Source organism: Carcharhinus amblyrhynchos, chromosome 1 (genome assembly GCF_965287045.1).
Source record: "Carcharhinus amblyrhynchos chromosome 1, sCarAmb.v2.hapA, whole genome shotgun sequence".
In the NCBI taxonomy this organism is placed as follows: Eukaryota; Metazoa; Chordata; class Chondrichthyes; order Carcharhiniformes; family Carcharhinidae; genus Carcharhinus; species Carcharhinus amblyrhynchos.
In genome coordinates, this window is record NC_137324.1 from 16,675,409 (window position 1) to 16,703,029 (window position 27,621).

The 27,621-nt window shown below is 47.0% G+C and overlaps 1 protein-coding gene across 1 annotated transcript; it reads left to right on the forward strand.

Moving 5' to 3' along the window:
- The first annotated feature begins 1,487 nt into the window (after positions 1 to 1,487).
- Positions 1,488 to 26,952, forward strand: thnsl2 (threonine synthase-like 2). The gene is made up of 9 exons (XM_080195054.1): positions 1,488 to 1,538; positions 8,217 to 8,449; positions 13,406 to 13,600; positions 15,520 to 15,672; positions 16,462 to 16,692; positions 18,785 to 18,933; positions 19,874 to 19,999; positions 24,137 to 24,288; positions 26,264 to 26,952. Exons 2-9 carry the CDS (start codon positions 8,227 to 8,229, stop codon positions 26,466 to 26,468), a joined length of 1,434 nt encoding a protein of 477 aa, XP_080051180.1. The 5' UTR covers positions 1,488 to 1,538; positions 8,217 to 8,226; the 3' UTR covers positions 26,469 to 26,952.
- The last annotated feature ends 669 nt before the right edge of the window (positions 26,953 to 27,621 follow it).

Consider the following 27,621-nt stretch of genomic DNA (forward strand, 5'->3'; position numbering starts at 1 on the left):
TAACCTGTGCTTAACCCTCTCTCCACTCACATTGTCTGTACCTTTAAGATTTGATTACCTGTAAAGACTCACATTCCAACCATTTTTTTCTAAATTGAGTTTGTGTCTTTATATGCATTGTTTGTGATCAGAACTCCCACTCACCTGATGAAGGAGCAGCGCTCTGAAATCTTGTGGCTTGTGCTACCAAATAAAGCTGTTGTACTTTAATCTGGTGGTGTGATACTTCTTACTGTGCTTACCCCAGTCCAATGCTGGCATCTCCACATCATGATGTGGAGATGCTGGCGTTGGACTGGGGTAAACACAGTAAGAAGTCTCACAACACCGGGTTAAAGTCTAACCAGATTATCTGATAGTAATCCCACAAGCTTTCGGAAATGCTGTTCCTTCGTCAAGTGTGTGGAAGGTGTGGAACCTTCCACACACCTGATGGCGTTGGACGGGGTAGGCACTGTAAGAAATCTCACACCACCTGGTTAAAGTCCAACAGGTTTATTTAGTAGCACAAACTTTCGGAGCACTGCTACTTCTTCAAGTGAGTGGGAGTTCTGTTCACTAACAGGGCAAATAAAGACACAAACTCAATTGAAAGATAATAGTTGGAATGCGAGTCTTTACAGGTAATCAGGTAAAGGTACAGACAATACAAAGGGAGAGAGGGTTAAGCACAGGTTAAACCAGGACAGTTAGTGGCAAGTCATGGGGGTTACAGATAGTGTGACATGAATCTAAGATCCTGGTTGAGGCCATCCTCGTGTGCAGAACTTGGCTATCAGTTTCTGCTCAGCAATTCTGCGTTGTGTGTCGTGAAGGACGCCTTGGAGAATGCTTACTGGAAGATCAGAGGCTGAATGCCCATGTGACAGAGGTTGCTGTGGCGGGGTTGTGTGGTGTCGTGGTCAGTGTTCTCCTGAAGGCTGGGTAGTTTGCTGCATGGTAAAAAGTCTGACAACACCAGGTTTGAGTCGGTTGGACTTAAACCTGGTGTTGTCAGACTTTTTACTATGTTTACCCCCGTCCAACGCTGGCACATCCACATCATGACTAGTTTGCTGCAGACAGTGGTCTTTTTGAGGTTATGTGGTTACCCACACCCCCACTTTTTGCCTTTAAACGACCGCATAACCTCAGATAGCCCAACGGCCGAATGCAGACGGCGGTGGAAAATGTACATCGTTGTTGCTGAAGGACGCAGCCAAGGTTTGGGAGAGTTGCATCGTAACCTTACCGAGTGTGATTCCAGAGTGATCCGGTTTCCTCCCACAGTCCAAAGATGTGCGGGTTAGGTTGATTGGCCATGATAAAAATTGCCCCTTAGGGTCCTGAGATGTGTAGGTTAGGTGTGGGTGCAGACTTGATGGGCCGAATGGCCTCTTTCTGTACCGTAGAGTTTCTGTGATTCTATGAGTGAGTCTTTCCTGTGTAGAGGGTGCTGTGTGGGGAGTTTGAAGTGCCAATACAGCTCAGTGCTCTTGCTCCCAGCTGTCACTGAAAGCAGTGCGGGACGAAATCTGTAGGGTGCCGGTCTGCTGAGAGTAAGTATAGACGGAGTTATAAAGGAAAGGTTAAAGCCAGCGGTCAAACGAGGGGAGTGGATTGAGAGCTCGGCTGGGGATCGCCAGCACTTCCAGTCAAGCGGAACGATCTGTGTTTGTTACAGGTCAGACTGGCCAATACCAAATGTCTGTGTGACACATTCGTATCTTTACACAGGGCTGTCAGCCCTGGAGGTGACATTGACAGCAAAGCTGCCCGTCCTTTGCTGAGGGTGGCACTGACCCTCACTGAAAGCTGCCTATCATTGGAAAGCTGACACACGGCTGCCCTGGGAGTGTCAGCGCAGAGACTGAGATTCAGCGGGGGAGTCACCCACTTGTCTCGCACTGGTAACCTGAGCCTCTAACTGAGCACATTTAACATTAATCCGGACTTTGGAACATACTTGTGGAGGGGCTGGATAGGGGCTGCAGTGGTAAGCTAGTTTGCTAATAATTTTGAAAGGAATTCAGGATGAAATTATTTGTGGTAGAGAGTGGTTAACATGTGGAAATTGCTGCTGAATGTATGAGTTAAGGTGAAATGCATTGATGCATCAAATTGGAATTAGGTAAACACTTGAGATAGAAAATAGAAGGATAAACTGATAGGATGAGAAACATAGAAGCTAGAAGCAGGAGTAGGCCATTCAGCCCTTCGAGCCTGCTCCTACATTCATTTTGTATAAGTTTACTTTATTACTGTCACATGTAGGCTTACGTTAATGCTGCAATGATGGTAACTGTGAAAATCCCCTAGTCGCCACACTCTGGCACCTGTTCGGGTACACTGAGGGAGAATTTAGCATGGCTAATACTCCTAACCCGCACATCTTTCAGATTGTGGGAGGGAATCGGAGCACCCAAAGGAAACTCACGCAAACAAGGAGAAAATATGCAGACTCTACACAGACCCGAGTTCCTGGCGCTGTGAGGCAGCAGTACTAATCACTGTGCCGTGATCATGGCTGGTCATCAGATTTAATACTCAATGAATGGTGGGACACTAGGAACTTCTGTGGAACAAAGGGACCTTGGCATCTTTGTCCACAGATCTCTGAAGGCAGAAGGGCACGTTAGTAGGATGGTGAAAAAGGCATGTAGGACACTTGTCTTTATCAATCGAGGCATAGATTACAAAAGCAGAGAGCTCATGATGGAGTTGTGTAGAGTGTTGGTGAGGCCACGGCTGGAGCACTGTGTGCAGTTCTGGTCACCACATTATAGGAAGGATGTGATTGCACTGGAGGGAGTGCAGAGGAGATTCACCAGGGGGACAGAGGTGCAAGTTGAGGGGCAGGAGGTATAGGGAGGAATGTGAGGAAAAGCCATGTTGCCCGGAGAGTGTTGATAGTCTGGAATGCGCGCCCTGGGAGGGTGATAGAAGCGGGATGCCTCACAACCTTGAAAAAGAATCTGGATGAGCACTTGGCATGTCACAACATTCAGGGCAATGGGCCAAGTGCTGGCAGATGGGATTAGGTGAGAGTTCAGGTGGTTCTAATGTGTCAGTGCGGACTCGATGGACTGAAGGATCTCTTCTGCACCGTTCTACAATTCTATGAATATCCTGATCCCCACTTACCCCCATATCCCTTGACCCTTTAGCTCCAAGAGTGAATTGAATTCCTTCTTGAAATCGATATTGTTTTGGCCTCAACTACTTTCTGTGGTAGTAAATTCATCACTCAAAGAGAGCCAGCGTCAAATCGATAAGCCGAATGGCCTCCTTCTGCAACAGAGGAGGGAAATGAAGAGAATTACATTCCTTTCCTTTCTCATCAGTCTCCTTTATAGGGGTACAGGAGCAGAGTCCTTACATAGAAATATAGAAACTAGAAGCAGCAGTAGGCCATTTGGCCCTTTGAGCCTGTTCCACCATTCATTTTGATCATGGCTGATCATTGAATTCAGTATCCTGATTCCTCTTCCCCCCCTACCCCCGCCCCATATCCCTTGATCCCTTTAGCCCCAAGAGCTGTATCTAATTTCTTCTTGAAATCAGACAATGTTTTGGCCTCAACTACATTCTATGGTAGTGAATTCCACACATTCAACACTCTCTGGGTGAAGAAATTTCCCCTCACCTCAGTTCCAAAAGGTTTGAAAGGAATGGAAAATGGAGATGAAAGAAAACAAAGGAATGAAAGGAATGAGCCCGGCCAGGCGGTCAATGTTTCAGGAGGGGAGCAGTTCAGGAACAGTGACCACAATTCAATAAGCTTTAAGGTACTGATGAATAAAGTGTAGTCGTCAAGTTAAGATGCTAAATTGGAGGAAGGCTAATTACAATACTATTAGTCTGGAACTGAAGAATGTAGATTGGGGTCAGATGTTTGAGGACAAATCAACATCTGGCATGTGGGAGGCTTTCAAACGTAAGTTGATAGGGATTCAGGACCAGCACATCCCTATAAGGATGAAGGATAATTTGGCAAGTTTTGGGAACCTTGGATAATAAGAGATATTGTGAGCTCTGTCAAAGAGAGAAAGGAAGCATTTGTCAAAGCTGGGGGCTGGGAACACACGAAGCAAATGTAGAATACAAGGAAAGTAGAAAGCAACGAGTAAGGAGGGCTAAAGGGGGTCACAAAAAGTCATTGCTTAGAAGGATTAAAGAAAATCCCAAGGCTTCTTATACATATATAGAGAGCAAGAGGGTAGCCAGGAAGAGGGTTGGTCTACTCAGGGACAGAGGAGGGAATCTATGTATGGAACCAGAGGAAATGGGCTAGGTATTAAATGAGTAGTTTGCGCCAGTATTCACCAAAGAGAAAGACTTGGTGGATGACGAGTCTGGGAAAGGATGTGCAGATAGTTTAAGTCAAGTTGAGATCAAAAAGGAGGAGGTATTTGGTTCTTGAGAAACATTAAGGCAGACAAGTCCCCAGGGCCTGATGGAATATACCCCAAAATACTGAGAGAGGCAAGGGAGGAAATTGCTGGGGCCTTGAGAGAGATCTTTGTACCTTCACTGGCTACAGGGGAGGTCATGATGTGGAGATGCTGATGTTGGACTGGGGTAAACACTGTAAGAAGTCTAGCAACACCGGGTTAGAGTCCAACAGATTTATTTTATCCAACAGGTCGAGTGGCATTTGCTACCAAATAAACCTGTTGGGCTTTAACCTGGTGTTGTGAGACTTCTTACAGGGGAGGCCCCAGAGGTTTGGAGGATAGGCAATGTTTTTTTTTGTTTAAGAAGGGTAGCAAGGATAATCCAGGTAACTACAGGCCGGTGAGCCTTACGTCAGTGGTAGGGAAATTATAAGAGAGGATTCTTTGAGACAGGATTTATTCCCACTTGGAAATAAGTCCTATTAGCGAGAGGCAACATGGTTTTGTGAAGGGGAGGTCGTGTCTCACTAACTTGATCAAGTTTTTCGAGGAAGTGATGAAGATGATTGATGAGGGTAGGGCAATGGATGTTGTCTACATGGACTTCAGTAAGGCCTTTAACAAGGTCCCTCATGGCAGACTGGCACAGAAGGTGAAGTTGCATGGGATCAGACGTGAGCTGACAAAGTGGATACAGAACTGGCTCGGTCATAGAAGACCAAGGGTAGCAGTGGAAGGGTATGTTTCTGAATGGAGGGCTGTGACAAATGGTGTTCCTCCGGGATCAGTGCTGGGACCTTTGCTATTTGTAATATATATAAGTGATTTGGAGAAAAATGCAACTAGTTTGATTAGTAAGTTTGCGGATGACACAAAGGTTGGTGGATTTGTGGATAGCGATGAGGACTGTCAGAGGATCCAGCAGGATATTAATCAGTTGGAGACTTAGGTGGAAAGATGGTAGATGGAGTTTAATCTGGACAAATGTGAGGTAATGCATTTTGGAAGGTCTAACACAGATAGGAAATATATAGTAAATGGCAGAACCCTTAACAGTATTGATAGGCAGAGGGATCTGGGTACAGGTACACAGGTCACTGAAAGTGGCAATGCAGGTGGAGAAGGCAGTCATGAAGGCATACGGCATGCTTGCCTTCATCGGCCTGGGCATTGAGTTTAAAAATTGAACACGTCATGTTGTAGCTTTATAGAACCTTAGTGAGGCCGCACTTGGAATATAATGTTCAATTCTGGTTGCCACGCTACTAGGAGGATGTGGAGGCTTTGGAGAGGGTACAGAAAAGATTTGCCAGGATGTTGCCTGGTATGGAGGGCATTAGCTATGCAGGGAGGTTGGAGAAACTTGGTTTGCTCTCACTGGAGTGACAGAGATTTAGGGGGCGAACTGATAGACGTCTACAAAATTATGAGAAGCATGGACAGAGTGGATAGTCAGAAGCTTTCCCCCAGGGTGGAAAAATCAATTACTCCCTTTATAGCAAGGACATCCTTCCTCAGATAAGGACACCAAATCACAACAAAGTGCACACAATGTTCCACGGATGGAATTTTCCTGTCCTGCCCACCACAGGAATAGCTGTGGGAGGGAACATGGGGGTGGGGGTGTGGGGGAGACACCATGCAAAGGGTCCACTGACCTCGGGTAGGATTTTCTGGTCTTGGGGTGAGCAGTGCCATAAAATCCCACCCCAGGTGTAAGAGGAAGCTTTTGTGAAGAATAACCTAACCTGTTGTTGGACTGTGGGAGGAAACCGGAGCACCCGGATGAAACCCAACGGGGAGAACGTGCAATCTCCACAAAGACAGTGACCGAGACCGGAATCGAATCTGGGCCCCTGGCGCTGTGAGGCAGCAGTGCTAACCACTGTACCACCGTGCCGCCCTAAAACCAGCCTCACTAATATCCTTTAGGGAAGGAAATCTGCCCTCCTTACCTTGTCTGGCCAATGTGTGACTCCAGATCTATAGTATTGTGGTTGACTCTCCAATATCCTCTGAAATGAAGGGACAACATACGCAGGATGCCCACACCCCATAAATGAGTTTCTTTTTTAAATGTGATAGACCGGGGATCACAATGGCAGCACTGGTAGTGAAGTTGGAAAGAGTTAACACAGTTGGGTACGTGGACTCCCAGTATTTGTCGCAGTACCACTCAATACTATACATTTGAGGGCCAGAGAATAGGAACAGTAGTGGCAATATTATTGGACTAATGATCCAGAGATCAAGATGAATGCCCTAGAGACATGACTTCAAATCCCACCACAGCAGATGCGATCTTAAATCAATGAACAAATCTGGAATTAAAAGCAAATCTTGGTAATGAAGAATGATGTTGTCCAGATTGTTATAAAAACCCATCCGGTTCGCTCCAGTCCTTCAAGATATCCTTGGGGAAGGAATTCTGCCGTCTTAGGCGGTCTCGCCGCTCTAGGTCACCAATGGATGGATTCTTAACTTTTAATTTCATTCATGGGACATGGGCATCGCTGGCTGGCCAGCATTTATTGCCCATCCCTCGTTGTCCTTGTTCAGAGGGCAGTTGAGAGTAACTACATTGCTGTGGCTCTGGAGTCTCATGTAGGCCAGACCAGATAAAGATGACAGATTTCCTTCCCTAAAGGACATTAGTGAACCAAATGGGTTTTTCCAATGATTGAAATTCATGCTCATCAGTAGATTCTTAATTCTGGATTTTTTTTTATTGAATACAACTTCCACCACTTACCGTGGTGGGATTTGAATCCGGGTTCCCGGAATATTAGCTGAGTTTCTGGATTAATAGTCTAGTGATAATACCACTAGGTCATCACCTCCCCTCTGAAAAGGGATAGCAACTGCATTAAACTGCTCTGGAAGAAGTGAGAAAGATTATTACTGGACGGACCACCCAGCATCGACCTAACCACGAGAAATAACAATGGAACACATATTGCCCTGTATTAAATGATCCTACAAAGATCCCTTCACCAACATCTAGGGTCTTGTACCAAAATTAGGAGAGCTTTTGGTCAATAAAGGCTGGCCTTGCCAATAATGCTCATATCCCCATGAATGTCCATGAAGAACAACCAAACACTACCAAAATTGTCGTCCGCGCATCCACCATCTTTCCCTTACCCGCTAGGTTGTGTCAAAGTGCTTGAATTTCCCTTCATGTGGGTCCCACTTTGCAATCACCTGAGCCTTTGGTTAGTGTACTTACATCTCATCACAGCCTTACGTCTACCCATCTCATTCACAACATGACATAGTATCTGGAATTAAGAATCTACTGATGACCATTGTCGGAAAAATCCATCTGGTTTATGAAAGTCCCTTAGGGAGGGACATCTGCCTCCCTTACCTGGTCTGGCCTACATGTGACTCCAGAGCCACAGCAATGAGGTTGACTCTCAACTGCCCTCGGGCAACTAGGGATGGGCAATAAATGCTGGCCCAGCCAGCGACGCCCATGTCCCACAAATGAATAAAAATATATATACTTTGCATTCCCATTGATGGGAGTTGATGAAGAGGCAAAAGTCAGTCCCCTGCACTGTCGTGATGACCCAGAGCTTGGTATTTTCTCATGGGGCAGTACCTGGCAACATTAGTCTGCTGCAGCTCCAGTGTATTGACCTCAGTGCAGCTATGAAATTTCACACAGTCACACTCCCTTTTCTATCCGCTTTGTTCTGCTTACATCCGATCGATATCACACATTTCAAGCTGTTCTTTGGTGAAGACGGAAATAAGTTTTTCTAAGTGATGCAAAGTGCCTTCTGCCTGCACAAGTAGGTTCTAACTTTTCACTTTTTAACTCTTGTCACACAGGTTGGGCGAAATGAAATACACAAGTACACGGGGTGAACTAACTGACGTGAGCTTCGGGGAGGTCCTTCTCTCTGGCTATGCCCCGGACGGCGGCCTTTTTATGCCTGAAGATATCCCAAGACTTGACTTGACCACATTGCAGACCTGGAGCGCTTACAGTTACCCACAGCTGGTAGAGGAGATTTGTTCACTCTTCATTTCCAGAGAGGACTTACCAAGGGAAGATTTAAGAGGTAAGCTTCTCTTTGCCTCACTTTTACAGTCGCCCCTTCCCATGGGGCGGCACAGTGGTTAGCACTGCTACTCACAGTGCCAGGGACCCGGGTTCAATTCTGACTTTGTGTCACTGTGCAGAGTCTGCATGTTCTCCCCATGTCTGTGTGTGTTTCCTCCAGGTGCTCTGGTTTCCTTCCACAGTCCAAATCACAGCTAGTTAGGTGCAATGTACCTGAACAGGTGCCAGGGTGTGGTGACTAGGAGATTTTCACAGTAACTTCATTGCAGTGTTAATGTACTCCTATTTGTAACACTAATAAATAAGCTTTTGGGTTTCGTCTGGGTGCTCCTGTTTCCTCCTATAGTCCCAAAATATATAGGTTAGGTGAACTGGCTGGGAAATGCGCAAAGTTATGGAGATAGGGCAGAGGGGAGGGTCTGGGTGGACTTTTCTTTCGGAGAGTTGGTCGATAGGCCGAGTTGCCTTCTTCTGCGTGATAGGGATTCTATGATTCGTCTCGTTGGGACATGATGAGGCGCAGGTTCATTGCTGCCAGCCGGTCTGAAGTGTCTTGTCCAAATAACTGCACTTCCCAAGTCAAAAATGCAGAGGTTGGTAGATTCGTAGAATTGAATGACACAAAAGCATTTAAAAAACATTTGGATAGGTCCATGGATGGGGAAGGATTGGAAGGATATGGGCCAAACGCGGACAATTGGGACTAGCTGGGAAGGTACAATGATTGGCATGGATCGATTGGGCTGAAGAGCCTGTTTCTGTGCTGAACTTCTCTATGATTCTATGACTCTAAAAAGACGCCTTTTGGCCCATTGCACATGCACTTGCTCTTTTGAAGGACAATCAAGTTGGTTCCACTCTCCAACTCTTTCCCGAAACCCCTACAATTTTCTTGCCTCCCGCACTCTTACCAGCACCAGATACCTGGTAAGGGTTTGCGATTTTCGCAGTTGAGGGAGTTCGTGTTTACCCTGGCTCTCGATTGGCTGTGGGACCCTACCGTAGCAGGGAGGGCGCTGGGCAAGAAGGGTGGCTGAGAGCAGCAGAGGCAATGACAGGTTTATTCTGCTCTCAGAGCACAGAATCCTGCACATGCGCACTGGCACCCTCTGCTATGATCAGCTGGCTTTCGGGGGATTTAGGTCCCACCCACTGACACAACTGGTGAATTTCAAGTTTGTCAAATTATTTTTGCCAGGTAAGATTCAACTTCTATGTTGACCAAAAAAGGTGTGATTTTCTTCCACTTTCATGCTCATTCGGTACTTTGAACTTTTTTGGTAAAATTGTCCCAGTTGCCTTTGTTTGCTGCACAGTTGTTTCATACAGTTTCAGAAATAGCTTCTGTTGTTGTAGAGATCCTCATTAGGTCCCCAGTGAATTACATTGAATATTAGTCGCTGATGCCATCTTGACAAAATGTAACAAATGGTCTGAGCACAGCAGTCTTTCGAACAAAACAATTACTTATTTATGTAAGCCTCACAACATCAAGTTAAAATCCAACAGGTTTATTTGGAATCATGAGCTTTCGGAGATCTTAGGGTCAGATAACCAAAAGTTTGGTCAAAGAAGTAGATGAGAAGAATTGTGTTAAAAGTGGAAAATTGAGAAAGAAGGGTTAGAGAGGTGTAGGAAAGAGATTGCACGGAGATTGACCGAGGCATGGTCACCAACGTTGGAGCAATTATAATTCGGAATGCACTTGAGGCCAAAATTAGAGGATTGCAGAGATCTCAGAGGGTTATGGGGTTGGAGGAAGACACAGAGATAGAGAAGAGAAAGGTGCAAGAGGGAATTTAAAACAAGGATGAGAATTTTTAAATTAAGATGTTAACTGACCGGAAGGTCAAATGTAAGTCAGTGAGCAGAGGAGAACAGGACTTGATGCCAGTTAAGGCAAAGGCAGCAGAATTTTTGATAGTTTCAATTTTTTGGAGGATGGAACGTAGAAGACCAATGAGGAGTGCATTGGAATAGTCATGTCTCTTAGACTTGAGGCTGGTGGTGGCCTGGAATGTACTGCCAACTGAGGTGGCTGAGGCAGATACATTAGCCGCATTTAAGACTTATTTAGATAGACACATGAACAGATGGGGGATACAGCCGGTTGGCCTAGGTAGGAAAATGTGATCGGCACAGGCTTGGTGGGCCGAAGGGCCTATTCCTATGCTGTACTGTTCTTTGTTCTATCAGTAACAAAGGAAAGAGATGAAGGTTTTCAGCAGCAGATAAGCTGAGACAAAGGTCAAGTTGAGTAATATTATGGGGGTCTAGGGGGAGGGGTAATAGAAGGTCTTTAGAGATGACAAGAATGTGAGGTTGGAAGATAATGCTATACTCTATCTTCCAATGCTCTATAAGCATTGCAGTGTCAGCCTACACAGCATGCTCAAAATCAAGCTTCAGTTCACAAACATTTAACACAGCAACATGAAGACCACCATTGACCCAATCTTGCACAGGTAACAAGTATAAGAGTGGATTTTCTCAGGCTTTGTACATTTTAAATCTACGTTCCCATTATTTCTCGAGTTGTTGATATTAATATATCTTGGTGTTGTGAGTTAGAATTTATCCACCAAAAAGGCAGCAGCATTTTTTTAGCTCTGTGAGCCTATGGCGCTTGGTTGTTTGTAAAACCTCAAGGTGAGGAACAGGTTGGTGAAGGAGCTTTTTCCCAAGATGGAAGAGTTAATTACTAAGGGGCACAGCTTTAAGGTGTGAAGGGAAAGGTTTAAAGGAGATGTACGAGGCATGTTTTTTACACAGGGATAGTGGGTGCCTGGAACTCGCTGCCTGGAGGTATAGAAAGCAGATACGACCGTGAATTTTAAGGGGCATTTTGACAAAGGCATGAATGGGATGGGAATAGAGGGATATGGTCCCTGGAAGGGTAAGGAGCTTAGTACAGTTGGGCAGCATGGTCAATGTAGATTTGGAGGGCCGAAGGGCTTGTTTCTGTTCTGTAATTTTCTTTGTCCTTTGTTCTCTTTGTTCTTTGAGTTTAGGGACAGTAGCAAAGCAAAGTGAGCATGAGCATCAGGGCTTAAGGTAAAACACTAAAAATATTGTCAACATGAGCATTGTAAGTCTCACAGTGAGTGAATAAATAATAAAAAGTATTTGTACAGAGCTGGTCTAATTGCATTATTTAAAACTAATAGTTTCAGCAAAGCATGAGCAGGTTTTAAAAGAGGAAGCTGAAATTTCTTAGATCATGAATGGGCATCTGAGATCTGTTGCTTGCAATTCCTGCTCCATGTGGGAATCCTGGACACTTCAGGGGGAGTTTAATGGAGGCAACTGGTGCCTGGAGATTCAGTGAGAAACACTGTTAAGAACCAAATCAGAAGCTCCAAGGTATTTTATGATTTTTTTAAAAAATTCCTCCCTGGCCACCAAGGAGGTACCAGAGGACTGGAGAACAGCTAATGTGGTCCCACTAATTAAGAAACATTATAAAAACAAGCCAGGGAACTACAGACCAGTGAGTCTCACATCTGTGGTTGGGGAACTATTGGAGAAGATTCTGAAGGAAAGGATCTATCTCCATCTGGAGCAGCAAGGTTTGATCAGGGACAGTCAACATGATTTTGTCAGTGGCAGGTCAGGCCTAACAAATTTGATTAATATTTTGTGCATGTAATGAAGTGTGTGTCGATGTAGGATACATGGATTTCAACAAAGCCTTTGACAAAATCCCACGTGGGTGGCTTATTAAGAAGCAAATGTGCATGGGATGCAGGGTGATCTGACAAGGTGGATTCATAATTGGCTTTGCAGTAGGAGACAGTGGGTGGTAACAAACGGCTGCTTGATTGACTGAAGGCCAGTGACCAGTGGCGTACCACAAGGATCTGCGCTGGGCCCCCTATTGTTCATCGGCTATATAAATGACTTGAGTTACTGTGGGGGGGTGGGGGGGGAGGTAGGATCAGTAAGTTTGCCAATGACACAAAGATTGGCCGGGTGGTTAACATTGAAGTTGAGTGTCTTGGGTTACAGGAAGATATAGACGAGATGGTCAAATGGGCGGATAAGTGGCAGATGGAATTTAATCCTAATAGGTCATCATGGAGTTGTATAGAACTTTGGTGAGGCTACAGCTGGAGTACTGTGTGCAGTTCTGGCTGCCACATTATAGGAAGGGCATGAACGCACTGGAAGGGGGTGCAGAGATGATTCACCAGGGTGCTGCCTGGGTTGGAACATTGAAGTATGAACAGAGGTTAGATCGGCTTGGATTGTTTTTGTTGGAGCAGAGAAAGCTGAGGGATGACCTGGTCGAGGTGTTCAAGATTATGAGGAACAGGGAGCAGCTGTTCCCTTTAGTTGAAGGGTCAGTTACGAAGGGGACACAAGTTAAAAATGAGGGGTGGGAGGTTTTGGGGGGAATGTGAGGAAAAACCTTTTTACTCAGAGGGTGGTGACGGTGTGGAATGCGCTGCTTGGGAGGGTGGTGGGCCTGACCTCCCACTAACAAAATCATGCTGACCATCCCTGATCAAACCTTGCGTCTCCAGATGGAGATAGATCGTCTCCTTCAGAATCTTCTCCAATAGTTCCCCAACCACAGATGTGAGGCTCTATGGTCTGTAGTTCCCTGGCTTGTCTCTACAATCTTTCTCTGCTTTCTGTGGCCCGGGAGTGATTTGACACCGGCGCGCTTTTCAAAATCTTTTCTAACTGTGCCTGTGCAGTTCAGAGCTCTGATCGTTTCCGATAAATCCCGCCCACAGCGCAATTCAAACTCATGATATTTTTAAAGGTTAAATGTGTATGGGGATGTCTGAGAACAGATTTCCAAGTTGGATCTGAATTACACCCAGATTCAGCACTTAGAATAAAAATGGTAAAATCAGGCCCAGTGTACCTGGGCGGGATTTTCACAGTAACTTCATTGTGGTGTTAATGTATGCCTGCAAATAAAGTTTGACTTTACAATTTTCAGAGTTGATCAGCCAGGCATTCCGGAGATTTCGACATAAAAACATTGTGGAATTAGCCAGACTGGAAGGAGGGTTGAATGTTCTGGAGCTATGGCACGGTGTGACTTACGCATTTAAGGACCTTGCAATGTCGTGTGTCGGTCAGTTGCTCCAGTACTTCCTGAAGAAGAGGAAGAGACATGTCATTATTGTAGTAGGTAAGTGAAGAGGAGAGGTTCTTCTGCCCGAAAACCTTGGAAGTTGGTTTATTTTGTATGACTCTTGTCAAATTTTTTGGTCATTGTTTGGGTCTCAGCTGGAGTATTGTGTCCAGATCTGGGAAATTTAGGAAAGATACCAGGATGTTGCCTGGTATGGTGGGAAGGTCTTATGAGGAAAGGCTGAAGGACTTGAGGTTGTTTTCATTAGTGAGAAGAAGGTTAAGAGGTGACCTAATTGAGGCATACAAGATGATCAGAGGATTAGATAGGGTGGACAGTGAGAGCCTTTTACCTCGGATGGTGATGGCTGACAAGAGGGGGCGTGGCTTTAAATTGAGGGGTGATGAAAATAGGACGGATGTCAGAGGTAGGTTCTTTACTCAGAGGGTAGTAAGGGTGTGGAATGCTCTGCCTGCAGCAGTTGTGGACTCACCAACTTTAAGGGCATTCAAATGGTCAGTGGATAGGCATATGGATAACATTGGAATAGTTTAAGTTAGAGGGTCATTAGATTGGTTCCACTGGTCGGCGCAACATCGAGGGCCGAAGGGCCTGTAGTGCACTGTAATGTTCTATGTTCTCAGTGTTGACCACAACCAGATCAGCCATGATGGTTTTGAATGGCAGAGCAGGTTCTTTTCATATTCATTTGTGGGACACGGGTGTTGTTGGCTGGCCAGCATTTATTGCCCATCCTTGGTTGCCCTTGAAGGACAGTTGAGAGTCAACCACATTGCTGTGGCTCTGGAGTCACATGTAGTCCTGACCAGGTATGGATGGCAGACTTACTTCCCGAAAGGGTAATAGTGAACCAGATGGGATTTTTCAACAATGACAACAGTTTCATGGTCAACAGTAGATTCCTAATTCCAGATTTTTTAAATTGAATTCAAAGTCCACCAGCTGCCACTCCAGTGGTGGCATTCCCAGGAAAGGAAACAGACAAAAGAAAAATTGACATTGAGCCAAGAGGGAGGACTTGACCAAAAACTTGGTCAAAGAGGCTGAAGGAGCACCTTAAAAGGGGAACTGATGGGAATAATTCCTGGGCTCTAGGTCCAGACAGCTAAGGGTACAGCAGAGGAGGTGAGGGCTGCTCGAAAGAGCAGAATTGGATGAATGCAGGGTGTTTGGGTGCCTGGAGGATATGGGAAGGGGATTGTCATTGAGGATTTTAAGTTTGTGCCATTGACAGAATAGGAGACAGCGTAGGTTAGCAAGCACAAGGTTAATAAGTGACAGGATTTAATTTTAGTTTACTCTTTCACGGGATGTAGGTGTGACTGGCAAGGCTCCCATGTGTTTCCCATCAAGAATTGCCCTTGAACTGAACAGTTTGTTAAGCCATTTCTGAGGGCAGTTAAGAACCAGTCACTTCACTATGGATTTGGAATTGATGTAGGACAGTCCAGGTAAGGATGGGAAATTTCCTTCTCTAAAGGACCTTATTGTATGAGCAGCAGAGTACCCTACACAGTGTATCCTGCATGGTGCACCCTGCACAGTGTACCCCATACACAGTACTCTACACAATGTACCCTGCACAGCGTACCCCACGCAGAATACCCTCCACAGCGTACTCTGCACGGTGCACCCTGCACTACATATCCTGCACTGTGTACCCCGCGCAGAATACCCTCATAATGTACCCTGCACAGAGTACCCCACGCAATGTATCCTGCAAAGCGCACCCTTCGCAGAGTACCCCATGCAGAGTATCCCACGCAGAGTACCCCGCACAGCGTACCGTACACAGCTTACCCTGCACAGCATACTCCGCACAGAGGTTTTGAAGCATAATCATGACCCATGATATACTAAGCTTTCTTTCTATTGTGATTACTGCCTGGCTTCTCTGGAGCTTGATCCATTAACTCCAAAAAGGCAAAAAGTCATCAATTTCATCTCAACCACAGGAACAGCCGGAGACACTGGCAGCTCTGCTATCGAAAGTATCCGGGGCATGGACAATGTGAATATCATCGTCTTGCTGCCACACGGTCGCTGTAGTCTAATTCAAGAGTTGCAGATGACGACTGTCATTGAAGATAACGTCCACGTGTTTGCAGGTTTGTGAGTGTTTCCCATTCCTCACATCGACGTTGTAAGGTGTTTTTTTTGAGGTCCTTTCACATAGCCAGGAGTTTGCACAGAATCACCACAACTTAGATAATGGTGAGCTGCCCGTTGAGAGACCGGCACGTTGGAAAATCAGTTGTGTGCACATCTGGATTTTCCAATGTGCCTTGGCTACGTGTGAGGTCCTGCTCATGGCATAGGGCTACACTACTGAGAAATCTTATTAACGTATAGACGGATCTGGGCATGCAGGCCCACAGTTCCCTAAAAGTGGCAACACAAGTGGGTAATAATGGTGTAGAGTGTGACTCTGATTGTGAATATGTCAGTCAATGCAAACTGTTTACCTCTAGTAAGTGGCTGTGGTAATTCTCCCTTTGGAGATCTGTGTGAGTGGGATGGATTTATGTGAGGCCAGGAGGCACAGTGGTACGACGCTGCACTTCCCTTGAACTGTATATGTGGAGTTTGCGCATTCTCCCTGTGTTTGCGTAGGTTTCCTCCAGGTGCTCCTGTTTCCTCTCACAGTCCAAAGCTGTGTGGGTTAGGTAGATTGGACATGTTAATTTGCCCCTCAGGGTCAGGGGGATTAGATTAAATACGAAGGGTTATGGGGATAGGGCCTGGTTGGGATTGCTGTTGGTGCAGACTCGATGGACCAAGTGGACCTCTTTCTGCTCTGTCTATGATTAAAGCTGCTTGCTTTCTGATTCGTGTGAACGACTTGTCTTCACCATGTTCTTCTGTGTCCTGAGCCTGTCCTGTGTTTCTTACCCAAGTCGACGGAACAAGTGATGAGATTGACGAGCCAATCCGGAATGTGTTTGCTGACACTACGTTCGTGAAGAGACACAACGTGATGAGTTTGAACTCCATCAACTGGGCCCGTGTCATGGTGCAGATTGCACACCATTTCTATGCGTACTTCCACTGTAGCCCTTCGATGAAGGAGACGCCCCTTCCTGTGGTGGAGATTGTCGTACCCACAGGAGCAGCGGGCAACATCACCGGTAAGAGCGATACGGCATAGCCTGGCTCACACAGCAGCTCTGGTTAACTGTACGGTGATAGAGTTTTACCTGACGCTGGCCTTTTTGCTTCCAGTTACCTGTGAAGGCACTGGATGGCCTTCGATTTAATATCCCAGAGGAAAGGGGGACCCTCGACAGTGCAGCACTCCCGCAGCAGCGTCGGCCTGTGTGTACACGGGCGGAAGCTTCTCCTCCCATTGGTGGTGGAGGTGGGAAAGGCATGTAATTAGATGGGATGGTGGAACCCCACCTCCTGCAGTGTTATATTCCAGGCAGGAGATAGGGTTCTCCCGTCCCATCTAATTACATGCCCTTCCCATGGGCAACGTTCTCACTCTGTCGTTTCCCAAAGCCCTGAAGTGGCCAATAAACAACCACTAAAGGGCCTCGCCTGGCTGGTGCTGTTGGTAACCTAGCTGCAGGTTGGCATGTACCACTGCAAAACCATGTTGCCAGCTTGCCACCATGGGGAGAGGGGGAACCGGGGAGGCGGAAGGAGGGGAGGGTCCCTCGATCTTTGATTTGATTTGATTTATTGTCACATGTATTAACATACAGTGAAAAGTATTGTTTCTTGCGCGCTATACAGACAAAACATACCGTTCATAGAGAAGGAAAGGAGAGAGTGCAGAGTGTAGTACTGCAGTCATAGCTAGGGTGTAGTGCAAGGTAGGTCCATTCAAAAGTCAGTGTCAGATTGAGAGATTGGATATCAAGTAGGGCAGGGCTTGCTAATAGCCACCCTACCGTACTTGCTGCCAACACTCCCCATCCTTCTTCCTGCAACATCCCTCATCCCATGAACCACAACAGCACCCCCCGCCCCTGTAAACCCCCGACCCTGCACATTAATTATCTGTGGCTGGTTGCTTCATGATCATAGAATCATACAATCTCTACAGCACTGACATTCGGCCCATCGAGTCTTTACCAACCACAATCTCAGCTACGTCCTATCCCCTTAACCTCACATATTCACCCTGCTAATCCCCCTGACACTAAGGTCAATTTAGCATGGCCAACGCTCCTAACCGCCACATCTTTCAGACTGTGGGAGGAAACCGGAGCACCCGGAGGAAGCACATGCAGACACAGGGAGAATGTGCAGACTCTGCACAGATCCGAGGCTGGAATTGAACTCGGGCCCCTGGCGCTGTGCGGCCGATGGCGGTGGTTGAGGAGTGTGAGAGAGGTGCGACGGCACCTGTGAGGCAGCAGTGCTAACCACTGTGTCACCGTGCCTCCCATGATCCTGGGACAGGCAACAACCCCCACCTCCCCTGTGGCACTGTTTGGTCTCAGAGCTGCTGCCAGTCTCTGGCTGGCTGGTAGCTTTCGATAGGCGAGATTTCTGCGCTCCCAACCACCCCCTCCCCCTCCACACCTGTGTCCCCTCAACCTCCTGCCTCTATCCACCCCCCATCCCTGTGATCTCGATGGGCCTTGATTCCAGGGGAAGGCTGACCTGCGGCCCTGCCTCTGCCTGACCGGCTTGTGGTTCAGTGGGCCTTCCTGAGAACAGACAACTCAGGTCTCTCGCTCGGCTCTTCACCTGCTAGGCGAGACCCCTGATAACTCAACGAGAGTGTGCCCAAGTTCCTGGAGAGGAACATGAATGCGCAGCCTTCCAACGTAGTGCTGTTTATGTAACCATAGTGGGATAATATTGGGATTGCTGTAGTGATTAGGTACCAAAGACCCAATTTTTTTTAACATCGATGGTTGTGTGGAGCTAGCCAATAAATATCGTGCTCCCGGCATTCCATCAGGCATTTAATAATTTGCTGAGTTGCCATCCAAGTTCCTTTTAGATATTGTTGCGTATGTTGGTGAGTACCCATTCCTTTGAGGGAATGGGTCGTGTGACCTGGGGTGTGAGGGGTTGAGCTGGTTGGGATTCACCCAGGGAGGGAGTCAACATTGAAGGAATAGACTGAATAAAGACCTGTGTTCCCTGATGCCTGATTGGGGAGTGGTTCTTGATGAGACGTCTCAGTACTCAAGAGGTTTAACAGATATCAGGATTGGGTTTTTCTGGCGTCTGTTTCAACTCCACCCCTCTCTTTCCCAGCTGGATATATCGCTCAGATGATGGGTCTCCCAATCCGACTAGTCGCGGCGGTCAATGAAAATGACATAATTCACAGAACGGTTCAGAACGGTGACTTCTCATTGGCCGATTCAGTTAAACCTTCCTTGGCACCGTCCATTGACATCCAGGTAATGTCGAGATTAATTCCTGGCCTCTGGATTGGTTCTTGATGGCAGCGTCCAGTTGCACAGGCGTGTGTGTCAACAGTCTTGAGAATGAAGCCTGCTCAATGAAGGCAGTCAGCCACTCGAGAACAGAAAGGAATCTCCCACCTCTGTCCCTGTGCAGGGGTACAGAGGTTCCTGACCACCTCCTGCTCACCCAGGCTAGTGACATAGGAAAGCAAGGCTTGCATTACAATGGAGCTTTTGCAAAGTCACAATTATTTTGATTTGATTTATTATAGTCACGTGTTTTAGTATGCAGTGAAAAGTTTTTTGGCGCACTGTACAGGCCAAGCATACTGTTCACAGAGAAGGAAAGGAGAAAGTGCAGAATGTAGTGTTACAGTCATAGCTAGGGTGTAGAGAAAGATCAATTTACTGGGTTCAATTCTGGCCTTGGGTCACTTTCTGCGTGGAGTTTGTACGTTCTCCCTGTGTCTGCGTGGGTTTCCGCCCGGTGCTCCAGTTTCCTTCCACAGTCCAAAGATATGCAGGTTAGGTGGATTGGCCATGCTAAATTAACCCTTAGAGCCCTAAGATCTGTTGATTAGGAGGATTAGTTGGGTAAAGGTGTGGAATTGGGGGATAGGACAGAGGGGAGGGCTTCGGTCTGAAACTCTGTCATGGCCTCCTTCTGCACGCATAAATATTGGCCAGGGCACAGTGATTACTTTTTTGTCTTCATCATAGGATCCTTTAAGCCCACCTGAGAGGGCATGTGGGGCCCCTGTTTAACTTCTCATTTAAAAGACAGCACCTCTGGCAGTGCAGCACCCTCTCAATACTGCATTGGAGTGATTTTTATACACAGGTTCTGTAGTGCGACTTGAATCCCCAACCCTCTGACTCGGAGGTGAGACTGCTCCTAGCTGACACTGTGAACCAACTATTCTGACTCCTGCAGGAACCATACAACATGGAGAGAATATTTTGGCTGTTGTCGGGAAAGGATAGCACCTTGATAAAAACGATGATGGAAGAATTCCAGAAACTGGGCAAAGCCAATGTGCCAGAAGCCTTGTCCACAAAGGTCTGTACTTGGCATGTTTTTGATCATTGATTAGGTGTGAACTCTGTGGTCAAGGAACAGTGTTGATCAGTCACCTCACGTACAACTGACCACAGGATACATGTCAGTGGAGATTTCCATTTTTCCTACGTGGTGACTTCTAGAATCGATGGGTGGCATCTGTGAACAGGGCAAGCAACAGTGTCACAATATCATGGGTGGCACGGTGGTTAGCAGTGCTGCCTCACAGCGCCAGGGACCCGGGTTCAATTCCCGTGTGGAGTTTGCATGTTCTCCCAGTTCTCTGCATGGGTTTCCTCCGGGTGCCTGGCATGTTTGGAAGATTACCACCATGTTTAAGAGCTGGGAGGAATGAGACCATCGCTTACCAAACTCTTTGGACATAGAAGCCTTTCACTTTCACTAGGACCCCATTTCCCTACCTGCCTCATTTCCCTACCTGCCTCATTTCCCTACCTGCCTCATTTCCCCACCTGCCTCATTTCCCTACCTGCCTCATTTCCCCACCTGCCTCATTTCCCTACCTGCCTCATTTCCCTACCTGCCTCATTTCCCTACCTGCCTCATTTCCCCACCTGCCTCATTTCCCTACCTGCCTCATTTCCCCACCTGCCTCATTTCCCTACCTGCCTCATTTCCCTACCTGCCTGCCCTGGTGCTAACTCGCTTAATTAGCCTTTCCCCAGATGAGAGTCTGGACAATGTACAATCTGGCAGCTTCTCTGGTCACAGCAGCATCATAATGTGTCCTGATGCAAGCATAGAAATTAAGAGTAGTCCATTCAGCCCATTGCACCTGCCTCACCATTCAATAAGATCATAGCTGATCTAATTAGCTTCTGGCTGAGAGAACATAGAGTCGTACAGTGCAGAAAAAGCTCTTCAGCCCGTCAAATCTGCAACAACAATACTAACAATAAATTAACAATCCCATGTTGGACGAGGTGGGCTCGAGGAGGAGTTCTTGGAATGCTGCCGGGATAATTTCCTTGAACAGTGTGTGTTGGAGCCGACGAGGGAGCAAGCTATCTTGGATCTGGTGCTATGTAATGAGGCGGGTAGAATTAGGGACCTTGCGGTGAAGGATCCTCTTGGAGAGAGTGATCATTGTATGGTGGAGTTTCTGGTGCAGATGGAGGAGGAGAAAGTGGGTTCCCGGACACGCGTCCTTTGTTTGAATAGAGGGGAGTATGGTAGGATGAGAGAAGAATTGGCGAATGTGGACTGGGGGAGCGCGTTGGAGGGAGGGTCTGCTGAGGAGCAGTGGAGGATCTTTAAGGAGATCTTTCTTGGTGCTCAGCAGAAATTTATTCCGATGGTTAAAAAGGACAGTAGGAAGAGAGGTAATAAGCCGTGGATAACGAAGGAGGTGAAGGAAAGTGTTAAATTAAAAGCGGAGGAATTTAGAGTAGCTAAGAGCAGTGGGCGAGAAGAGGATTGGGAAAGGTTTAAATGTCAACAAAGATTGACAAAGAAGTTGATAAAGGAGGGTAGGAGAAGCTATGAGGCTGGGCTAGCACTTAATATAAAAAAGGATAGCAAGAGTTTTTATAAATATATAAAAAGGAAGAGGCTGGCTAGGGTGAACGTTGGTCCTTTAGAGGATGAGAAAGGGGAGCTAGTGGTAGGGGATGGGGATATGGCGAAGGTCTTGAATAACTTTTTTGTTTCTGTCTTCACGGAGGAGGACGTGAATAATTTGCCGGGTGTTAGCGATGGAAAGGTGGTAGGAATGGAGGGTCTTAATGACATTACTGTTACTAGAGAGGCGGTGCTCGACAGACTGGAGGGGCTGATTGTGGACAAGTCCCCAGGACCGGATGGAATGCATCCGAGGGTTCTGAAAGAAATGGCGGAGGTGATAGTGGATGCCTTGGTGGTTATTTTCCAGACGTCGCTGGATTCCGGGGAAGTGCCGGAAGATTGGAAAACGGCTAATGTTACGCCGTTGTTTAAGAAGGGTGCCAGGCAAAAGGCGGGGAATTATAGGCCGGTTAGTTTAACGTCTGTGGTAGGTAAAATGTTAGAATCCATCATTAAGCAGGAAATTGCGAGGCATCTTGAAGGGAATTGCTTGATAGGGCGGACGCAACACGGTTTCATTAAAGGGAAGTCGTGTCTGACAAATTTACTGGAGTTCTATGAGGATGTGTCTAGGGCAGTGGATAGAGGAGAGCCGGTGGATGTGGTCTTTCTCGATTTTCAGAAGGCGTTTGACAAGGTACCTCACAAGAGGTTATTGCAGAAGGTCAGGGGACATGGAGTTGGGGGTAGGGTGTTAGAGTGGATAGAGGATTGGTTGTCAAATAGGAGGCAGAGAGTGGGGGTCAATGGGTGCTATTCGGATTGGCGGATGGTGACTAGTGGGGTGCCCCAGGGGTCGGTGCTGGGGCCTCAGCTATTTACCATTTATATAGATGATCTGGAGGAGGGAACCGAGTGCAGGGTGTCGAAATTTGCTGATGACACCAAGATTGGGGGAACGGCAAATTGTGCGGAGGGTGTGGAGAGTCTGCAGAAGGATCTAGATAGGCTGGGCGAATGGGCCAGGAAATGGCAAATGGAATTTAATGTTGGCAAGTGTGAGGTGGTCCACGTTGGTAGGAAGAATGGTAGGAAGGACTATTACTTACGTGGCGAAAAACTGCAGCAGGCGACGGTGCAGAGGGACCTCGGGGTCCTTGTGCATGAATCGCAAAAACCCAGCTTGCAGGTGCAGCAGGTGGTCAGGAAGGCGAATGGGATGCTGGCCTTCATAGCGAGGGGGATTGAATATAAAAGTAGGGAGGTCTTGCTGCAGCTGTATAGGGCATTGGTGAGGCCGCAGCTGGAGTACTGTGTGCAGTTTTGGGCGCCGCACCTGCGCAAGGATATTTTGGCCCTGGAGGGAGTGCAGAGGAGGTTTACTAGGCTGATACCGGAGTTGAGGGGATTGAGCTATGAGGAGAGGCTGAATAAACTAGGCTTGTACTCGTTAGAGTTTAGAAGAATGAGGGGAGATCTCATTGAGACGTATAAGATGATGAATGGGATGGATAGGATAGAGGTGGAGAGACTCTTCCCGCTCAAAAAAGACAGTAGGACTAGGGGGCACAGCCTCAAGATAAAGGGGAGGCAGTTTAGAACGGAGTTGAGGAGGAACTTCTTCACTCAAAGGGTGGTGAATCTCTGGAATTCTCTGCCCTTTGAAGTGGTGGAGGCTGCCTCGCTAAATATTTTTAAGAAGCGGGTTGATGGGTTTTTGATAAGAGAAGGGATTAAGGGTTATGGGGAGAGGGCGGGAAAGTGGAACTGAGCCACGACAGATCAGCCATGATCTTATTGAATGGCGGGGCAGGCTCGAAGGGCTAGATGGCCTACTCCTGCTCCTATTTCTTATGTTCTTATGTTCTTATTTTCCAGCACTTGCCCCATACCCTTGAATGCTTTGGGTTGAAAATTTATTGCCCGGCCTGCCAAGAGATCGGAGCGGGCGAGGAGCGAACAATGGAAATTTGACCTCAGGAGTAAGCGATGGTCTCATTCCTCCCAGCTCTTAAACATGGTGGTGATCTTCCAAACATGCCAGGCACCTGGCTGAACCATCAACTACCACCACCCCTCACCAACACCACACCCCCCAACATGACCGCAACCACCACCCCCTACCACCACCCCATATAAACCCCTCCTCCTTCCCCACCACCCAAAAAGGTAAACAGTGAGGAAGGTCTTTATGGAACAAGGCTGAGCTGAGGGAAGCTCAGTGTTGCTATGAGACAAGGGTGGCACGGTGACACAGTGGTTAGCGCTGCTGCGTCACAGCGCTAGGGACCTGGGTTCAATTCCCGGTTCGGGTCACTATCTGTGTGGAGTTTGCACGTTCTCCCCATATCTGTGTGGGTTTCCTCCGGGTGCTCCAGTTTCCTCCCACAGTCCAAAGATGTGCGGGTTAAGTGGATTGGCCATGCTAAATTGCTGATTGGTGTCGGGGTAAATACATGGCGTTACGGGGATAGGGCCTGGGTGGGATTGTTGTCGGTGCAGGCTCAATGGGCTGAATGGCCTCCTCCTGCACTGTAGGGATCCTATGATTCCGTGCATTGCTGGGTCAGTGAGAGGACCTCTAACCTTTTACCTTTATTACTTATCGTGCAGCTCTCACAAGCTTTCAGTTCATCCAGAATGAATGATGAGAATGTGATTGAAACTATGCTCCGCTGTTGGAAGGAGAATCAGTACCTGCTGTGCCCTCACTCTGCCGTCGCTGTCTCCTACCACTACCAGCAAGCAGACCTGGGCACCAACAGGTAATGGTCAAACATTCACTCACTGAAACGTTAAACTTTAAACTGGTGCGCCCAACACACACGAACTGTTCAGGCTGCAAAGCAAAATGTTGCATTAATTCATTTTTAATGATTTGTGTGACATGGGCATCGCTGGCTGGCCAGCATTTATTGCCCATCCCTAGTTGCCCTTGGAGGGCAATTGAGAGTCAACCACATTGCTGTGGAGTTGTATGTAGGCCAGACCGGGTAAGGACGGCAGATTTCCTTCCCTGGCTTTTTCCAACAATCGACAATGGTGTTTGGGTAGATTTTTAATTCTAGATTTTTTTATTGAATTAAAATTCCACCATCTGTTGTGGCGGGATTCGACCCCAGGTCCACAGAGCATTATCTGAGTTTCTGGGTTAATAGTCTAGTGATAACACCACTGGGCTTTCGCCTCCCTTCAAATCCCATTTATTTGCAGGAAAATAACTTCCAATTTTCAATTTCCAACGAGCCCCTGTTGGCTGACTAGTACTGCTGATGTGCATTGAGGAATGGCCAATAGCCCGTGATGAAGTCCCCCTGTTGTTCTTGCAATAGTGACAAGCCTAACAAGCAGATTTGGGACTTTGTTTAATGTTGCCTACAAACTATGAAGGATGTAAGGGTGGGAGGATGGTGTTATGAGGAGGGTGTGGGCATGGTGCACAGGGGTAGAAAGAATGAAGCAATCCCAAAGAGCTGATTTCCTTGGAGCAGAGGAGAAGAAGCGATTAGTTGACATTGTGAAAAAGCACTTAAAGTCAACTTCAATCAGGTCATTGGCCTGTTGGAGTATGAACTCCCTGATTAAGGATCGAGCCTGCTTCTGGGCCTCGCAAGGTGTGCCATCTACAGGTCCAGGCAGCGGGCAATCAAGGGGGTCGTCCAACCCGACTGTCTGCCCCTCCACCGCGGCTATATTCACACAAGGGTGGTAATAGTAGGGGATTTTAACTTTCCCAATATTGACTGGGACAATCATAGTCCTAGAGAGTTGGATGGAGAGAAATTTGTTGAATGTGCTCAAGAGGAATTTCTCATTCAGTATGTGGATGGCCCGACTAGAGAGGGGGCAAAACCTGACCTCCCCTTGGAAAATAAGGAAGAGCAGCTGTCCCTTGAAAGGAAGCATGAGGTGTTTGAGGGCACAATTGATGCCTTCCGTGCCTGCTGGGCACCACAGGGATCGGGGTGTATTATTGACCCCTTTAAGCACATTTTAATTTGCTGTTTTAAGTTTCTTTTATGCTTTGTTTTTTGTTTCGGGCAGTTCCTCCCCTTTTAGGGAGCTTCCCCTTTTGAGTTGATCCGAAGTTGCTTTGATTTTGTTTACTTGATTGGACACAAAAAGATGTCACTGAATAAGGATCCTATTAATGGGCCAGTCTTTGCCTTGTACTTTACTAGAGGTAGACAAGAGTGCCGTCGATCGATGAAAGACTTGAAAAAGGCACTCACTGAGTATTAAAATGGGCAGCGCGGGCTTGTAGTGCCAAAGGGCCTATTTCCTCTGCTGTGCTGTTCTTTGTTCTTTGTTAACAGGGAGTGTCAGTTCCTCTGGAGATGGAATGCTAACTACTAGCACTCTTTATACTGCTATTAGAGTTTGTAAATAAAGGGATTTTGGTGAAGGGTTTTGGTGCCTCCGCAGACTTATTACAGAAAGGCAAATGTTATTGTCTCTTTTTTCACTTCATTGTGACTATCAAGAAATAATTAAATGAAACAAAATACTTCTTTCCAAAATTCGAAGGCATGCAGGTTAGGTGGATTGACCATGCTAATTTGTCCCTTAGTTTAGGTTAAGTGGATTAGCCATTGGAAAATGTGTGGGGTTACGGGGATATAATTGGGGATAGGGCCTGAGTAAGTGAGAGTCGGTGCAGACTCGATGAATGACCTCTTCTGCACTGTGAGGATTTTATGATTCTCTGATTCCTGACCGCTAATTCTCTTCATCACTTAGTGTCCCTAGATGTTGCCTAGCAACAGCTGCCGCGGCCAAGTTTCCGGAGACTGTGCTGAAGGCCGGACTAACTCCAGAGATTCCACCTGAGATCCGTGATTTGGAGACGATGGACACACGCTATGTGGACATGAAGAGAGGAGAAGACTGGGAAAAGATGCTCTACCATAAAATCGAGGCAATTAGTGCACGCAGAAAAACATGAAAACCTTCCCAGAATCAAACATTCACCATATTGGCCTTTTTACCTGGATCATTGCAAACCAAACCCTCTGGTTCTGCATGTGTGTGTGTGTGCTTGTAGTCAAGTGCCCAGATCCCAGGGGCATCTTTGCCTCCAATGGAACTGCTCTTGATTCGATTCAGATGAACTAATTTATTGGGGAGAATTTTACTGTCCCACCGCCAGGGAAATTGGAACAGGTGAAAGGCGGACCACGGAAAGGTCCGTTGACCTCGGGGGATTTTCCGGTTTTGGGGTAAGTGCTGCTGGAAAATCCCTCACATTTCGTTCATTACATCAGTCTCTTCCCTTGGCCCTTTGTTCCGAATGGTGCTGGACTCCATGATTCTTCATGCATGCTCCCATGGGATCAGCTAATGTGGAACAGACCCTGACTGGTTCTTTTTTTCCAAAAATATACTTTATTCATAAAAATCTCAATTAAACCATTGCAAATCTAGATGTCTATGAATTGCAAACAGTGCAGAATTAAAACTTTTTTACAGTTCTGTACAAATTACAGTCATAACATTTCAAAACTTAAAACTATATACACGCCTCAAAATTTACTGTGTGCTGTTATTGCTCAGGTTGGCACACAGTTACACAGGTCGAGGGTATTCTGCAGTTCCTGGGTCCTCGGTCTGCCTCTGTTAAAAGGCCTTACAGTGTGGCCTTTCCCCATTGTGCCTTTGCGGCGGCTGCCCCAAGCTTCAGCGCATCCCTCAGCACGTAGTCCTGGACCTTGGAATGTGCCAGTCTGCAACACTCGGTCGAGGACTGTTCTTCCAGCTGGAAGATCAGCAGGTTTTGGGCGGACCAAAGTGCATCCTTCACCGAGTTGATGACCCTCCAGCAGCAGTTGATATTTGTCTCGGTGTGCATCCCCGTAGAGCACAGAGTCCTGCGTCACCGAGCTGCTCGGGACGAACCTCGACAAATACCACTGCATCTCTCTCCAGACCTTCTTTGCAAAGGCACGTTCCACAAGGAGGTGTGCGACTGTCTCATCAGCCCCGCAGCCGTTTCGAGGGCAGCGTGCGGTGATGTTGAGACCTCGAGCGTGCATAAAGGATCTGACGGGGAGTGCCCTTCTCACCACCAGCCAAGCCAGATCTTGGTGCTTGTTTGTCAG

Bases quoted from the DNA above. Each gene is read 5' to 3' on its own strand.
- thnsl2 (XM_080195054.1), top strand. From the start codon at position 8,227: ATGAAATACACAAGTACACGGGGTGAACTAACTGACGTGAGCTTCGGG. The intron at 13,601-15,519 runs GTAAGTGAAGAG...TCTCAACCACAG, and splicing joins ACATGTCATTATTGTAGTAG to GAACAGCCGGAGACACTGGC. The intron at 16,693-18,784 runs GTAAGAGCGATA...TCTCTTTCCCAG, and splicing joins AGCAGCGGGCAACATCACCG to CTGGATATATCGCTCAGATG.